Source organism: Microcaecilia unicolor, chromosome 4, assembly GCF_901765095.1.
Source record: "Microcaecilia unicolor chromosome 4, aMicUni1.1, whole genome shotgun sequence".
Classification (NCBI taxonomy): domain Eukaryota; kingdom Metazoa; phylum Chordata; class Amphibia; order Gymnophiona; family Siphonopidae; genus Microcaecilia; species Microcaecilia unicolor.
Genome location: NC_044034.1, coordinates 230,509,557 through 230,528,022, shown reverse-complemented (window position 1 = coordinate 230,528,022; position 18,466 = coordinate 230,509,557). Strand labels below are relative to the sequence as shown.

At 40.9% G+C, this 18,466-nt stretch overlaps 1 protein-coding gene across 1 annotated transcript in view; it reads left to right on the top strand.

Annotated features, from left to right (window-relative positions):
- The window catches only part of CPT1A (carnitine palmitoyltransferase 1A), a 254,233-nt gene that overhangs the window by 172,529 nt on the left and 63,238 nt on the right, over window positions 1-18,466 (top strand). Inside the window, 1 exon segment of the mRNA XM_030201306.1 lies at window positions 1,471-1,576. Coding sequence (XP_030057166.1) covers window positions 1,471-1,576 — 106 coding nt within the window.

Genomic DNA, 18,466 nt, shown 5'->3' with positions numbered 1-18,466 from the left:
AGTATTAATCTGTTGCTAAGGGTGGGAAATGATAGTAACGTATGGCAGATTAAGATTAGCATAGTACATCTGGTCTGCGCAGCAAGTTTGTTAGAGTTGTGCTGCCGCTTTGCAGAACATGCAGATTACTTCCTCTGTTTTGGATTGTACTTTTCGCTCCTTGCACATTACACTCTATCTCATTTGTTTTGCTCTGATCCCATCTTCTTACTATATAATAATTTTTTGTGTTTATCCCATGCCTTTTTGAATTCTGTCACTGTTTTTATTTATTGATTAGGCATTTACTGTACCACTTTATGTAAGAACATCAAAATGGTTTACACCTACTACCACCACCAGGAAGGTGTTCCAGGCATCTACCATCCTTTCCAATGAAAAAGTAAATAGTGTTGCTTTTAGCTTATCTCCTTCGGTTTCATTTTGTCCTCTAGTTCTGTAGCTGCCATGTCTTTGAAAAAGACTTGTTTGCTCAATACTTTTAAAGTATTTAAACATCTGTATCATATCACCCCTGTCTCTCCTCTAGGGTATGTTCAGGTCTTCTCTTTTCATACATCTACTGGCGTAGATATATATTTTTGGTCACCTTCCTCTGAATCACTTCACTGTCATGAATGGAATTCCTTTGTTTGTTTATTTGTATACATTAGTTGTTTTTATACATATGTAAACCATTCTGTTTTGCAGTTGCAATAAGATACGGTATATAAATCGACATAAAATAATTTTATATCCTTAGCAAAATACAGCCTCTAAATGTGAACACAGGACTCCAAGTGGGAACTGGCCAAACACTTGTAAAGGGACATTATCGCCACTTCCTTTCTGCTGGTTATGCCTCTCTCTGTGCAGCACAGCAACCTTCTGGCTTTTGGCCACCACTCTGTTACCTTGAATTCTCAGATACTGTCATGTCGAGGTCCCTCTCCTGGTCCAGCATATCAGCGCCTCTCCTCCTATTGTAAACACCTTCATTGGATTTCTGCATCCAAATGCATCATTCTGCATTTCTTTGCATTAAAGTTTAACTTCCAAACCTTAACCTGTATGGCTTTTTGTAGATCTCTTGTCATGTTATCAACTCTCTGGGGTGTCCACTCTGTGCTTCATCATTTATCTCATTGGTCATCTACCTTTACTTATTCACAGCCTGATTCTTATTAGGCAGCAACATTTTTTTCTTGTCGCTCTTGCCAGTATATCGTTTTTAGGGTTCATCTGGCTATATTGATGATAATTTGGTTTTTAAATGTGTTTGAGTAACATTTTCTATGTACATGCCTAATTCCTATTTGAATGAAATTATATTTTGTAACAAATTGCAAAGTTTAGTTTGTTCATTTATATTTCACGTAATTAACTCAGCGTATAACAAACTATCACATACATTATCCAAAACAGATTAGTACATTAAAGTAGGTATAAAACTTCTTTTGTAGCAATTTGAATTTGTGATTTCTTTTTTAGATGGTTTGATAAATCGATTAGCTTTGTAGTATTCAAGAATGGTAAAATGGGGATGAACCTGGAGCACTCTTGGGCAGATGCCCCTATTCTCGGACATCTCTGGGAGGTAAGTCCTTGGCTTAAATCTCAAGAAGTTGACTCCACTCGGAGCTTCCTTCCCTAGCCCTCTACAATTCATGTTACATGGTTTCTGATTTGTAGCTATTAGCGAGCCATATTATATTTCTCCTGCACATTCTGTGTCTACAGGCACTACACAACTTATGTATACAGGCAATAGAGAAACTATGTGTTGATCCTGCCTCAGAATATACTTTTGAACTATGGGTACCCTATTTGCATCTATCAGGAGTTAGTTTTTTAAAATTCTGTGTGGTGTTTCATAAGTCTTAGGGCTATATTTCTTTTATTTCTTGTTTTGTTGCTAGGGCGGCATTTTGATTAAAATTTAAACCAATTAATTCTGTGATTAAAGGTGTGTTGTTCGTTTATTTTGTTCTCACTGCACCTTCTTGTGACCGAGCAAGTCACTTTTAACCCTCCATTGCCCAGAGTCACAAGGAACTGCAGTGGGAACAAATTGAAGTGTAGCAAATCACCTGGATCGGATGGTATACATCCCAGAGTACTGATAGAGTTAAAAAAAAAAAAATGAACTTGGCGGAACTATTGTTAATATATAATTTTTTTTTTTTACTTTAAAGTTTTTATTGAGAGCTTAACAAGCATAACACCTCAAAATACTGAACACGTATTACATTCCTCGTTGAACAATATACCTCCAAAGTCAACATTTACATGTATAAGTGCATAGTTCTCTTTTTTTTTTTTTTTCCCCAACCTACCCACTCTCCATTTTTATCCCCCCCACCTCCCTACCTTGATCTGTACCTTCCCCTCCCCCCTCCCTCCCATTCCCACCCAAACTAATTCCCTTCCCTTCCCCTGAACATAGTAACTTAAACTTTACATTTCACTCAGTATGTTATCCAAATGTACCCACTCTTCAGCATCTAATTTTAATCGCCCCAGTCTGCGATCTGTTAATTTCTCCATCTCGGCCACTATTTTAATTTTTGCTGCCTATTGCTGTCTGGTCGGTCCCAATTTCGATTTCCAATGAAAGGCTATAAGGGTCTTCTTTCGATTTCCAATGAAAGGCTATAAGGGTCTTCGCTGCTGCCAGACTTATGCGCTTTACTCGTCTATGCCATTTCAAACCCCTTCTATTCCCTCCCCCCAGAAGGCACCATTTAGGATCACAGGGGAAATCAACCTTCAGTGCTTTAGTGATCATTAGCGTCAGGATACATCTTTTTCACACGGTCAGGTGTGTAGTACCATCTGCTTAATACTTTGTATGCATTTTCTTTAATCAATACACATATTGACGCCTTATTCACCTCCCTGCATATAGATTTCCACTCAGTCACACTCAGCTCACTCCCTAAATCTCGCTCCCACTCCTTCATATATGGAAATTTAATGAATTCCTCCCCCCGGAGATGGCGATAAAACAGAGTTATACCTTTCCCCCTTTTGCTCACATAACTCCATGTATCTTCAAAGGTCTCCGCCTTCTCCATTGCAGGACTACCCCATCCCTGCTTACCGACAAACATATCTGTCTGTGTTAGTCCGTATGTTTCCTGTAGTTCCTCAAAGGGTCTAATTTCCCCTGAATCTAATAAATCACTAAATTTGACCAATCCCCTGCGTGCCCACCCTGCAAATCCCCTACCCTGTCTTCCCGCCTGAAAGCTGGGCTCCTGAGTAATTAGTGCATTGGTGGATAATATTCTCGTTCCTCTTAATTTATCCCTTTGTGACCCCCATGTCTTTAACAAATGAATGATGAATGGATTCCCCGTTATAAGTTTATAAGTTTTAGTGGGTATGGAAGCCCATAACACTCCCTTTAAAGAATATCCCTTCACAAAATGCTGTTCCAACCTTGTCAATGCTGTCTCGTCACCCCTATTCCACTCCGTCATAAATTTTAATTGGGCCGCCTCGTAATACCACTGTAAATTGGGAATACCTCTACCCCCTAGGTCCACTGCTCTCCACATGATCTTCCTGGAAAGTCTGGCCCCCTTCCCTCCCCAAATGAACCTGAATATTTCAGATTGTAATCTACATATCTCTCCCTTCGGGACTAAGATTGGCAAGGTCTGAAAGAAGAATAATAGCCGAGGGAGCAGATTCATTTTTATTGCTGCTATCCTGCCCCACCATGACAGCCAGCCATGCTTCCATTTACTTAGATCTCTCCGTATTTCTCTAAACAGCGGGATATAATTCAATAAGTATAATTGAGACAAATCCCTCGGAATCTGAATTCCCAAATACCGAAAATGCCCTGTCGCTTTTTTAAATGAGTAAGACTCCAGCAATCTATTTACCTCGCTGTCTGAGAGAGTTATCCCCATCAATTCGGATTTATCGTAATTAACTTTAAAGCCAGACATCCCCCCGTATCTTTCCAATTCCCGTTTAATAATAGGTAATGTCAATAGTGGATACCCAACATAAAACAAGACGTCATCTGCAAATAACGCTATTTTATGCTCTGCACCCCCCATCCTCACCCCTTTAATATCTGCTAGATTTCGTACCCGCTGTGCCAGGGGTTCTATGGAGATCGCAAACAATAATGGGGAGAGAGGGCAACCTTGCCGTGTCCCCCTCTGAATCATGAACTGTCCTGTGTAACCCCCATTCACTTTTATTCTGGCTACCGGTGATTCATAGAGGCACTGTAACCATCTCACAAATCTCTCCCCAAATCCCATTTCGCTCAACACCTCCCATAAATAGTTCCACTCCACCCTGTCGAATGCCTTCTCGGCATCCGTTGTCAAAAAAGCCAGCGGCTCTTTACTTTGTTGAGTCCCCCACAGGATATGTAATGATCTCCTTATATTATCTACCACCTGTCTCTTGGGCACGAAACCAGATTGGTCTTCATTTATCAAACACGGCAGCACTATCCCCAGCCTATTGGCCATTATTTTGGCTAGAATCTTTATATCCACGTTTATCAGGGATATCGGTCTGTATGAGCCGCACACTCCTGGATCACGCCCTGGCTTTAACAGAACCGATATCCCCGCCTCGTGCATACTTGGTGGGAAAGATCCGCCTGTCAAACCACCGTTGCCCACTCTGCACAGAACAGGCACCAGTTCCTTGGAAAAAACCTTATAAAATTTTGCCGTGTACCCGTCTAGTCCCGGAGCCTTCCCCCCTTTTAAATTTTTAATTACTTCAAACACTTCTTTATGATTTATGGGTTGCTCTAACATCTCCCTTTGTGATCCTGATAACTGCTGGAGTCCCAACTCCTGCAAATATTGTTGTATTTCCCCTCTTGAAACCTCCGCCCCTCTCGCATACAAAGTCGTGTAGTATTGCACAAATTGGTCACATATTGCCCTATCACTGTACAAAGGGTTCCCTCCCCGTCCCTTAATCATTGATATTGTACTTTTAACCTGACGTTGCTTAAGGCAGCAGGCTAGCATAGTACCCGATTTATTACTAAATTCAAAGAATTTCTGTTGCATAAGATGTCTTCGAAATTCCATTTTTCCCACCTGCATTTTTTGTAATTCGACCCTACATTCCATTAAACTTTGTAAAACCTCTAGATTCCTTCCCTCCTGATGTTCCGCCTCTAGTTGTGCTAATCGTTCTCTAATCTCCAATTCCCTAGATTCACGCTCCCGCTTCCGGATTGCTCCATTTTTGATGAGGCGTCCCCTTATAACCACTTTAAGGGCATCCCATAAGCTCCCATCAGACACCTCCCCCGTATCATTAAATTTCATATATTCTTTTATAGCCCCCCTGATCTCTGTACAGATCTTATCATCCCCTATTAATGATTCATTCAACCTCCAAAAGGTAGATTTCCTTTCTTGCCCTAATTCCGAGAACGTGACCCAAACCGGGGCATGATCAGAAGCATGAATGCTCTCTACTTCTGTTTCTCCTATCCTTTCCCATAGGGAGCGGCTAACCCAAAGCATATCAATTCTTGTGTAGGACTGTTGTGCGTGTGAGTAGAATGAAAATGTTCGTTGCCTAGGATGTTGCAGCCTCCAGGCATCAAGGAGATCTAATTCCTTGACTAAAGCCTTTAGCTTACTTCTATGTGGTTGGAGATTATCTCCTTCTCCCTTGGAATGGTCCAGCCCTGCCCAGGTCATATTAAAATCCCCTCCCATAATTACCCTGCCTGCTGCGAACTGTGTTAATTCTTCTCGAAGAGATTCAAAAAATTGTCCCTGCCCTGTGTTGGGAGCATATAGATTTATAATTGTTACAGTCTGATTATATAGTTTCCCTTTTATCGCCAAGCATCTCCCCTGTGTCTCTGTGTACATATCTTCCATGTGAAATGATACCCCTTCCCTAATATATGTAGCCAGACCCCCCATCTTGCCTCCCCGTGGGTCTGCCAATGCATAATAGTTTCCAAAATTCTTATGTTGCAGCAACCTTTGATCTTTCTTTTGTATGTGTGTTTCCTGGAGCATAATAACATCCCACTTTAAACGCCTGAGTTCATTAAAAATAATACTTCTTTTCCCTGGGTTGTTTAAACCATTAACATTCCACGTACCCATCCTAACCCCCTCCCCCCTCCCCCCCTTCCCTTTCTTCAACCGGCCTCCCTCCCGTCCTGCCAGTTAGGTCTTGAAGGAAGTGTGTCAACTACCGGGTGCCACTGTGTTCCCTCTTATCTCATTCAATCTCACCCATTCAAACATCCCCCCTTCATGTGCTCACCCCTTCCACAACATTTCCTGTAATTGAGTCCTAACAGTCCCTTAGCCACTTCAGCATCTCATTCCCCCCCCCCCCCCCATTTTGTCCATTACAGTCAATTCTGATCTTCTTGTGCTGGGCTAACTGTGTTGGGTAATGATGTTCATCTCCTGCCTCTTCCCACTGTCATCCATCCCGATTTCAACCTGGTCCCGGAGTCTGAAGTCTCTCCTTTCGGCCTCTGTCCCTCTGCCGGCAGGTCTTTACACCCCAAGTCCAGCAGGGCATTTCCACGCTCCCTCCGTGGTCTGGCATTTTTTGGATTGATTGCCCATTGTGAATTGCAGACCAAATGGGTACAGCCATCTGTACCTTAAACCCTTCTGCTGCAGATAGGTTGTAACCGTCTTAAAGTCTCTTCTTCTTATCAAAGTCGCCTGCGCCAAATCTTGAAAAACTTTAACGCTACAGTTCTTCCATGCTATGTCCCCCACGTCTCTTGCTTTTTTCCAAATCAATTCCTTTACTTGAAACTCATGAAAACAGACTATGATGTCTCTAGGTGCATCTCCTCTCCGAGGGCCAAGACTTCTGTGCGCCCTATCCAGCTGCACAGTCTCCAATCTATGCTCTGATTGGGAATTCTCCCCCGAATTTGAGATGAATGCACACAATTCCTGAATTACTTTCATACAGTCTCCAAATTGATCCTCCTCAGGGATCCCTTTGAATCTTAAATTACCTCTCCGCGATCTGTTCTCAAGATCTTCCATCTTTAGTTCTAGCTCCAGTCTGACTCGTTTTTCCTCTTTGAGGGTAGCTTGCACAGTTTGTAGCTCCTCTCCCATTGCCTCTATGTTTTCCTCATTTAGGGCCACTCTGTTTCCAATCTCTTGAATTTCTACTCGCAATTCAGCAACTGCCGCTTGAATTTCTTTTTTTGAGGTTACAACCTCCGTCTTCAGTTCCTGGAACCATTTTGCAACGTCCCTCTTAGTGAGCTCCATTTCGCTCTCCGAGCGCTCTTCGTGCTCCAGCTCCGAGTCCGAGACATCCGCCGCCATTTTGGCTCCGCGCTTCCCCGCTGTTTTTTCTAGCGCCGCTTCCGCCTCTGTTTTTTCCGCTCTGAAATGGTATTTCTCCAGCTTCTTTCGGGTCGTCATGCTGCCGGACCTTCGCTGCCTCTTCGGCAATGCGACTTTCCTAAATTTCTCAGGTGAGATCTTATTTAGTATCGAAGCACCTCCGGAGCTTCTCTTTCATGCGGCCATCTCCCAGTGATGACGTCACTTCCTCCCCGTTAATATATAATTTATCTTTAAAATCAAGCATGGTACCGGAAGATTGGAGGGTGGCCAATGTAGCACAGATTTTTTTTAAAGAGTTCTAGAAGTGATACCAGAAATCATAGACCGGTGAGCCTGATGTCAGTTCTGTGCAGAATGGTAGAGACAATTATAAAGAACAAAATTACAGAGCATATACATAAGCATGGATTAATAAGACAAAGCCAACATGTATTTAGTGAAGGGAAATCATACCTCACCAATCTACTACATTTCTTTTGAAGGATAAAAGTGAGCTGGTCGATATTGTGTATCTGGATTTTCAAAAGGCATTTGACAAAATACCTCATGAAAAACTCCAGAGGAAATTGGAAAGTCTGGGATAGGAGGTAGTGTTCTATCGTGGATTAAAAACTGGTTAAAAGATAGATAGGGCTAAATGGTCATTATTCTCAATGGAGAAGGGTAGATAGTGGGGTCCCGCAGGGATCTGTACTAGGACCGCTGATTTTTAACATATTTATAAATGACCTAGAGATGAGAATAACTTGTGAGGTAATTAAATTTGCAAATGACACAAGGTTATTCAAAGTTGTTAAATCATGAACAATTACAAGAGGACCTTAGGAGACTGGGCATCCAAATGGCAGATGACGTTTAATGTGAGCAAGTGCAAAGTGATGCATGTGGGAAAAAGGAAACCAAACTATAGCTACATCATGCAAGGTTCCACATTAGGAGTCACCCACCAGGAAAGGTATCTAGTTGTCATCGTTGATGATATTTTGAAACCCTCTGCTCAGTGTGGAGCAGCAGCTAAGAAAACAAATAGAATACTAAGTATTATTAGGAAAGAATGTAAAACAAAAATAAGGATGTTACAATGTCTTTATATCACTCCATGGTGTGACTTCACCTAGAGTACTGTGTGCAATTCTAGTCACCACATCTCAAAAAAGATATAGTGGAATTAGAAAAGATACAGAGAAGGGTGACAAAAATGATAAAGGGGGTGGGAAAACTTCCCTATGAGGAAAGGCTAAAGCGGCTAAGGCTGTTCAGCTTGGAGTAAAGATGGCTGAAGGGACATACGATAGAGTTCTGTAAAATAATGAGTGGCGTGGAATGGAATCGCTTGTTTACTCTTTTCAAATATACTAGAACTAGGGGGCATGCAATGAAGCTACAAAGTAGTGATTTTAAATCAAATTGGAGAAAATATTTCTTCACACAAAAAGGCTAGAGAGAAACAAACAGTAGAGCTAACCAAACAGTCACACTAGATTGAGCTTTAAGAATAAAATGGTCTTTATTTAAAATAATGTCTTATCAGGACTTCACATGGCTTGATACGGACCACGTTTTGGCACTGTTGCCCGCATCAGGAATCCACATTAATCTAGGGGGGAGCACAGAACAGCGTATAAATGAACATATGTAAATCAAATAAATAATGAATGTGTTACACATACAAATCCAAATCATATAAATAAATATTCATAAATCAAGAAGTACATAAACACTTAAAAAATACTTCATATATATATATATATATATATATATATATATATATATATATATATATATATATACAGTGGGGGAAATAAGTATTTGATCCCTTGCTGATTTTGTAAGTTTGCCCACTGACAAAGACATGAGCAGCCCATAATTGAAGGGTAGGTTATTGGTAACAGTGAGAGATAGCACATCACAAATTAAATCCGGAAAATCACATTGTGGAAAGTATATGAATTTATTTGCATTCGGCAGAGGGAAATAAGTATTTAATCCCTCTGGCAAACAAGACCTAATACTTGGTGGCAAAACCCTTGTTGGCAAGCACAGCGGTCAGACGTCTTCTGTAGTTGATGATGAGGTTTGCACACATGTCAGGAGGAATTTTGGTCCACTCCTCTTTGCAGATCATCTCTAAATCATTAAGAGTTCTGGGCTGTCGCTTGGCAACTCGCATCTTCAGCTCCCTCCATAAGTTTTCAATGGGATTAAGGTCTGGTGACTGGCTAGGCCACTCCATGACCCTAATGTGCTTCTTCCTGAGCCACTCCTTTGTTGCCTTGGCTGTATGTTTTGGGTCATTGTCGTGCTGGAAGACCCAGCCACGACCCATTTTTAAGGCCCTGGCGGAGGGAAGGAGGTTGTCACTCAGAATTGTACGGTACATGGCCCCATCCATTCTCCCATTGATGCGGTGAAGTAGTCCTGTGCCCTTAGCAGAGAAACACCCCCAAAACATAACATTTCCACCTCCATGCTTGACAGTGGGGACGGTGTTCTTTGGGTCATAGGCAGCATTTCTCTTCCTCCAAACACGGCGAGTTGAGTTCATGCCAAAGAGCTCAATTTTTGTCTCATCTGACCACAGCACCTTCTCCCAATCACTCTCGGCATCATCCAGGTGTTCACTGGCAAACTTCAGACGGGCCGTCACATGTGCCTTCCGGAGCAGGGGGACCTTGCGGGCACTGCAGGATTGCAATCCGTTATGTCGTAATGTGTTACCAATGGTTTTCGTGGTGACAGTGGTCCCAGCTGCCTTGAGATCATTGACAAGTTCCCCCCTTGTAGTTGTAGGCTGATTTCTAACCTTCCTCATGATCAAGGATACCCCACGAGGTGAGATTTTGCGTGGAGCCCCAGATCTTTGTCGATTGACAGTCATTTTGTACTTCTTCCATTTTCTTACTATGGCACCAACAGTTGTCTCCTTCTCGCCCAGCGTCTTACTGATGGTTTTGTAGCCCATTCCAGCCTTGTGCAGGTGTATGATCTTGTCCCTGACATCCTTAGACAGCTCCTTGCTCTTGGCCATTTTGTAGAGGTTAGAGTCTGACTGATTCACTGAGTCTGTGGACAGGTGTCTTTCATACAGGTGACCATTGCCGACAGCTGTCTGTCATGCAGGTAACGAGTTGATTTGGAGCATCTACCTGGTCTGTAGGGGCCAGATCTCTTACTGGTTGGTGGGGGATCAAATACTTATTTCCCTCTGCAGAATGCAAATAAATTCATATACTTTCCACAATGTGATTTTCCGGATTTAATTTGTGATGTGCTATCTCTCACTGTTACCAATAACCTACCCTTCAATTATGGGCTGCTCATGTCTTTGTCAGTGGGCAAACTTACAAAATCAGCAAGGGATCAAATACTTATTTCCCCCACTGTATATGAAAATATAAAACAGTTTCACTACACAGTAAAACAGATTCCACCACCAGTGCTACTTGAGCCTCCTCAGAATGTGAAGTTTTGTTTTCTACTTCATCTTTGTCCTCTCCACCAGCTCCCCTTCAGGAATGAAAAGGCCAGTGCCTTCAGCTGCCCACTCCCGCTTGCACTGAGAAAGAATTGGCTGGACACAGCAGGGGATTGCAATCTGGTGAAGAGAAAGTTGTATTGCACTCTAATGGCCCCTTTTACAAAGACACGCTAGCATTTTTAGTGTGCCTATGGGCATCTCTAGAATTTAGCACGCACTAAAAATGCTGTAATTTTGTTCTTTATAATTGTTGCTACCATTTCGTCTGGCTCACCGGTCTGTAATTTCCCGGATCACCTCTGGAACCTTTTTTAAAAATTCGTGTTACATTGGCCACCCTCCAATCTCTTGGTGCCATGCTTGATTTTAGATATAAATAACATATTACTAACAATAGTTCAGCAAAATCATTTTTCAATTCTGTCAGTACTCTGAGATAAATACCACGCGGTCCAGGCAGTTTGCTACTCTTCAATTTGTCAAATTGTGCCATTATATCATCCACGTTTACAGAGATTTCATTCAGTTTCTCAGATTCGTAAGCTTTAAATTCCATTTCTGGCACCGGTACCTCTCCTAAATCTTCCTGAGGACCGAAGCAAAGAATTCATTCAGTCTCTCCACTGTGACTTTATCTTCTTAGAGTGCCCTTTTACCTCTGTCATCTACCGGTCCAGCTGATTCTTTTGCCAGCTTCCTGCTTCTAATATACCAAAAAAAAAGTTTTATTACGTGTGTATGCCTTCCTTATCAGCCTTTGCATTTGACTTTTTTTTTTTTTTTTTGTTACATTTGTACCCCGCGCTTTCCCACTCATGGCAGGCTCAATGTGGCTTACATATACAGGTACTTATTTGTACCTGGGGCAATGGAGGGTTAAGTGACTTGCCCAGAGTCACAAGGAGCTGCCTGTGCCTGAAGTGGGAATTGAACTCAGTTCCCCAGGACCAGAGTCCACCACCCTAACCACTAGGCAACTCCTCCACTTGAATACTGTGTTCAATTCTGGTTGCCGCATCTCAAAAAAGATATAGTGGGATTAGAAAAGGTACAGAGAAGAGTGACAAAAATGATAAAGGGGATGGGACGGCTTCAATATGAGGAAAGGCTTGCCATTCCTTATACTGCTGCTTATTTTTAGTCTGATCCTTCTTCCATTTTCTGAAGGGTTTTGTTTTAGCTCTAATAGCTTCCCTTCACCTCACGTTTTAACCATGCTGTCTGTCATTTGATCTTCCTTGCTTCTTTTTTTAATACATGGAATATAGCTGGCTGGGCTTCCAGGATGGTATTTTTGAACAGCATCCACACCTGATGTAAATTTTTGACCTTTGCAGCTTCTTCCCTAAGTTTTTTTTTTTTCACTGTTCTTCTCATTTTATCATATTCTCCATTTTGAAAGTTAAATCCTAATTTATAGGATTTCCTGTGTGTGCTTACTACATGGCTGATATCAATCTGATCATATTATGATCATTGTTACCAAGCAGCCCCAGCACCATTTCCTCCTGCACTAGATCATCTGCTCCACTAAGGACAAGGTCTAAAATCTTTCCTCCTCTTGTTTGCTCCTGTACCATCTACTCCATAAAGCAGTCCTTGATTTCAGGAAGAAAGTTTACCTCCCTTGCATGCCCTAATGTTACGTTTACCCAGTCAATATCGGGGTAATGAAATGCTTGTGAATGAGCAGAGACTTGGTTTGTTTGATGCTCTGTATTATCTGGGAGGTGCTTACACCACACCCTAGTTATCCTGCCTTGGGAAAAGTGAGAGGATAACTCCTTGAGGCATGTGTTTTGTCCAGATCGTCTCATTTCATAAAAACGTTTTAGAAGGATTATCCATATATGCCAATTTGAAAGCCCCTGAGGAAGGCCTTTTTGGCCGAAACACGGACCGTGTTGGGTCCCCTAATAAATCATTTTGGCTTTTAACATCTATGACTTCAGTCTGGTCTTTCTGGATATCTTCTGCTTGATTTGTTGTACACCCTACTCTCAAACATTAGGAGGATTACCGATTACCTTATATTTTGCAAAATGCGAAAATTACAACTCTGCACAAAATTTCTTACCAACAAAGGATAAGCCTCCGAAGACCGAGCAGGCGAGCACACAACTCTACCATGGACCCTAGTCACTCTTCAACTGAATTAACAATGACATTTCCCTGTTTGACAGATCCTGTTTCTTACTCTCTCATAATAATGCATAGCCACACTATTACTTGGTGTATTCTCTATTACACTATGGATTCTTTGTGACACTAGCTCTTCATTTTGCTATTCACCTGCTGATTGTAGCCTCTCTGTTACAATGTAACTGTTACACAGCAGATTCGTTGTTATAGTAGGATCCCTATTACCCTCTAAACATGATGATTACAGTTCTCTATTTGACTCGTTATCATAGTAAGTCCCTTGTTATGCTGTAACCCTGTTGATTGCAGCTCCGTATTACATGTTTAATGGATCCTGTTACACTATAAGCCACATAGAACCAATCTTGATTTGGATAATGTGGGATATAAGACTAAACTGAAATGGAAATGTGTAAAAAATGCCCATCTTACTGCATTCTTTAAACAGGAAATATGTCCAGATTTCCTGTTTGAAAACATATGAGAAGGATGTCCTTACACTGGAGACAACCATTTTACAAATTGCAACGTTTAAACTAGAAATGTCCATAATATCTGCAGCTGACATACAGCCTGGTTTTCCTTTTCAGTTGCACTTTCAGGAGAGAGGGAAGGGGACAGCAAAGTGAACATCAAATCTGTGGAATGGCCTGAGGTAGCAACAGAAGAGATGGAAACAAGTTAAAATAAAACCTAAAATTGGAAGAACCCTGACCCAGATGGAGTGACCAGTTTTTGGATCAGTTAAAATCTCTCTACCAAGTCCTGGCAAACTGGCAAATAAATCAATTGATCAAGCTGCAGCCAGAATTAGCACCACAGTGGTTAATAACAAGAAAAACACTTGTCCTTCAAAAAGGAGATCCAAATAATGTTCCTAAAAGTTTTGAGCGAATAACTTGTCTACTTACCATCTATAAACTGATTGCTACTGTAAATGCTGACAGTGTATGACTGTATTGATTCCAATAACAACATGACAATAAAATGGCAATAAAGGGGGAGCATATGGCACTACAAACCAGTAAATTCTCAATATAGTATGGATTAATTATAAGAGAGCCCTGGATGATAATTTACCTTGAAATGTATAAAATAAATGCAAAAATTATTTTTATGAAAAAGTGTTCTTGAAATAGAATGAGGCATAAAATGCTTTCCACCTTGAAGATGTAATCATTTATCCCACTCGCATACTTCCATTCAGTGTAAAAGCAACGTTATCCAGTGTGATTCTACTATGTAAAAGTTCTTTAAATATTTTGTCAAAAAACTCAAGTCTCAAAACAAAACTTTAAAAATATACAATGACTTAAAAGCAAGAGAATCCAAGTTATGCCAGTAGGATCCCTCATGCCAGTATTTTCACAGGCACCGTTTCCTTTATCATGGAGACAAAGCAAACAGTGTCTACATGAAAATGTCCCAGACTCTTCCCAAAAGAATTTAACATCTCAATTCAGCTCTGGAAGGAATGGGCCTGTCGTAAGTATCCAGGCCTAATTAATGGCATCAGCATATCCAAGCCTGTAAAAAGTGTTGAAATATGGAAGTACAACAATTATGTAGATTATTTTAGGAGGATCTAGGAGCAGTTACTCTTATTATAGTTGTCTGAGAAGTTTTGATGGGAAAAAAATGACATGAAGTTAATGTTTTTGCCCCTGAAACACTGTTTAAGTTCTTAAATAGGATATTATAAAATTAGATCATGCTTAAAAGCATGTGTGGTGAGCAAACCGTTGAATACTTACACAGTAGGCATGTTAGGGTATATGGTCGAGACATAATTTACGTATGTATTTTATAAGAAGCACACATGCACATGAAATATATGCTAAAATTTACATCTGCTTTTAAAGGAGGCACAATGTCTGTGCCTTAAAACGAGGCCTAATTAATCCTGTGATTTCTGAAAGATTCATGCTAGTATTTTATAAAATAGGCACCTTCTCCACCTCCAGATATAAATGCTGTGTTATAAAATTAACCCCAATAAGGTGGCATATTTCATCCATTGAAAACTTTATTTTCTGTTTCAGCGATGTAGTAGTGTAACTCTAAGAAAATTAGAGAATGAAGAGGTTATAATGGCCCAAGGACATTCCTGTTCCAAGTGATTCTATTCTATTCTGTCTGCCTTATTTCCAATAAGATTCAAGGTGAATTACAATAATAAGGTTCCAGATATTGAAAATAATATGCTTTTCCAGCCTAAAAGTATTATGTTTTAAAATGTTATATCATCAATGGTAGAGAATAAGTAGTACACCAACAGACCAGATACACTGTACTCACGTGCTGAAACACCAAAACTATACAGTGATCACTGTAACTAGCACATTAATGTACTGGTTTAAACAAAAGGGGAGGGAAAAAACCTCATACTACTGTGGCCCCCACAGTCTTTAGACCGGACCGCAAGATTCAACAAGCCAGGGCTCACAGTGAAAAAGTAATCATAGATAAAAAAAACCCTGAGCTGGCTGATCCACGATGGCAACTTGAAAGGATGCGAGGCTCAGAGTACCTCCCCGAGCTTAGCTGTGAACCCCGCTGTGCGTCAGACCATCCTGGAATTCTATGGAGTGACGATCCTCGGAGAGCGACAACCTAATTCTGCAGGGCCCGCTCCTGTTGATGCGGACCATAGCATTGAGGGGGCATCGCTTAGCCCCTCCTCGACCAGGAGTAAGTTTGCTTATGACGGAGGCACAGGAGACCGGAGCGATTGGTGGAGCACCACCCCTGGCAACTGTGCTTGGAGTGCCCGTTGTATCTTCGACGCCAACCAACCTTACAACGGAAGAAGTGTTCTCTTTGTCTCTGGTTTGTGATTCTACTCCTGCAGGACACCGAGGATTTGTTAAACCGGCTGTAATAAAGCTTGAAGCACTCTGGAACGCAATTCAAGGTATTCACACCTCTTTACAATCTATCTCTAATTCTTTTGGAGGTGAAATAACTGATTTAAAAGAAAAGCATAAAAATATGGCTGAAAAAGTCCAGGGAACTATGGATAAGGTAACAACCTTGGAAGGAGAGATTTCTAAATCTCAGAATATATCAGCCACTCTAATCAAGGAACGAGACATTTTTGCCCGCAAAATAGTATACTTAGAAAATCAAAGCCGTAGGAACAACCTGAGGTTTATAAATTTCCCAAAATCTCCGTTAATTGCTCCTTTGGACATGTTGAGAAAATATTTTCTGGAGGTACTGGGAATCCCAGCAGCAGCCTTTCCACCTGTCGCTAGGGCCCAGTACATAACTGGAATAAAGAATAAAGTTGGATAACCTCAGGCTGCACCGGACTTAGATTTGACTCATTTTCTTGAAAGCTCCTTGGAAATAGTGACTGAAAGAACTACGTTACTAGTTACCTTTGCATTAGAAATGGACAGAAACAACATTTTTCGGACCTATTTTCGCCATATAAACACGGAATTCTTGGGTTCAAGAGTCCAGATTTTTCCAGATTTGGCTTGAGACACCCAGAAGAAAAGAAGAGAATTCCTGTCTTATAAGGCAAGAATTCTCAAGCTTGGAGCTGTTTTTCAATTAAAATTTCCATGCAGATGTCTGGTGTCATTAAATGAAAATAACTGTCTTTTTTTGAACCCTTAAAATTGTTACAATTTATTGAGGCACAAGAAAGTGTGGAAAAACCTTTAACTGCCTCCCAGTGAGATAAATGCTATTATGTAGGCTATCAGGTTTGTTTGCTCTTGAAATTTCATTTGTACGAATTGTTTCCTGTATTTTTTCTTTTTACCTAGTACTTGGATCCTGGTTTTTGTGGACAAAGTGTATGGAGAAATATTTCCTTTTAAATATTTGTTGGATCATTATATTTCCTGTAAATTTCCAATACATTTATGTTGATATGTAAATGTAAAAAGATACAAATAAAGTATTTAAAAAAAGGATAAAAAAAAAAACTCCCACTATCAGGCTGTCTCTGTGAAATTTGAAGTGGCAAATCTGGATTGAGTAGAGATCTCCAGAGGAAGCGAAAGCAAAACTGATCCATTGGGACCTCTCTGTCATAAACAGATATAGCCTGAGCTGAGCATTAGAGCATGAACTTTTCCACTATTTAAGTGGTTTTGTCAGTGCAATTTTTCTAGCAAAAAAGGTGCCGGTACTCAAATGCCAGCCCACCCTTAAGGGGTGGGGTGATCACTGAGGGACTCACCCCACAATAGTCAGGCCCCCTGCAACCAGTCACAGAATCTATGACAAGGCAGAATTGGTGTGTTGAGCCTGAGCTCTTTCATTAAAACTTGTCGTCCATGGGTCAATTTTAGCAGACACTGGGAAAGGTGCCGGTACTCAGTACCCCCGAGTACCCCCTCAAAAAAAGCCCTGGGTTTTGTTGTCATCCTATATTCACATGATAGTGTTATTATTTTTGAATAAGTCACTTAACCCTCCATTGCCCCATGTAACCCGCATTGAGCCACACAATGAGTGGGAAAGCGCGGGGTACAAATGTAACAAAAAAAAAAAAAAAGATTGATTTTCAATTTATAAACTGTGGGAGGTTTTTTTAAAACCTATGATTACTTTTTCACTGTGAGCCCTGGCTTGTCGAATTTGACGGTCCGGTCTAAAGATCATGGAGGCCGCAGTAGTATGAGATTTTTTCCTCCCCTTTTGTTTAAACCAGTACATTAATGTGCTAGCTATAGCGATCACTGTATAGTTTTAGAGAATAAGTAGGTCTTCATGCCTTCCGAAATAAAGGAAAATGTGGGATTTGTCTAATTTGAATTGGGGTGATATTCTAAGTTCTTGCACCTTGGTAAGAAAAATAATGTTATAAGTTTTGATCTAACACTCTTCATGGAGGGAAATTCTAATTTCAAATTAGTTATGAATATTCAATAGACAAGAAAATGTACCTGGATTCATTACCATAAAATGATTTTAAACACCAAGCATGCTAATTTAAATTCGATACTGATCATTTCTATAGTGCTACTAGATATACTCAGTGCTGTAAGTATTATATTCAGGTATTTTATCTTGCCCAATACCTAGTGGGCTCACAATCTAAGTTTTGTACCTGAGGCAGTGGAGGGTTAAATGACTTGCCTAAGGTCACAAGGACCCGCAGTGGGAATTGAACCCAGTTAATCAGAATGAAAGCCTGCTGCACTAACCGCTAGGCTACTCTGTCAAGAAAATTGGACATGGTGGTAAACGGGACATACAAAAGAATGACATTTAATAATAGAAGTGTCAAGTGGAGAAACAGAAGATAAGTATAGTACAGTCTTGATTATCTATATATATAAAACTCACCCTCAACGTTCTATTTGCACTGACGTCACTGAAGCCAGGTTCGTAAGTTCGAAGCTCTGAAGCCACACAAAATCACAGTCTGTGGGCCCCGCCCTCGCGTCAAACATTATGACGTTGAGGGCGGAGCACATTCTCAGCTCCAACGTTGTACTGCACTGTAGCTCTCGCACGGAGGCTGCAGGGGGGCCGGCGACATAAGGAG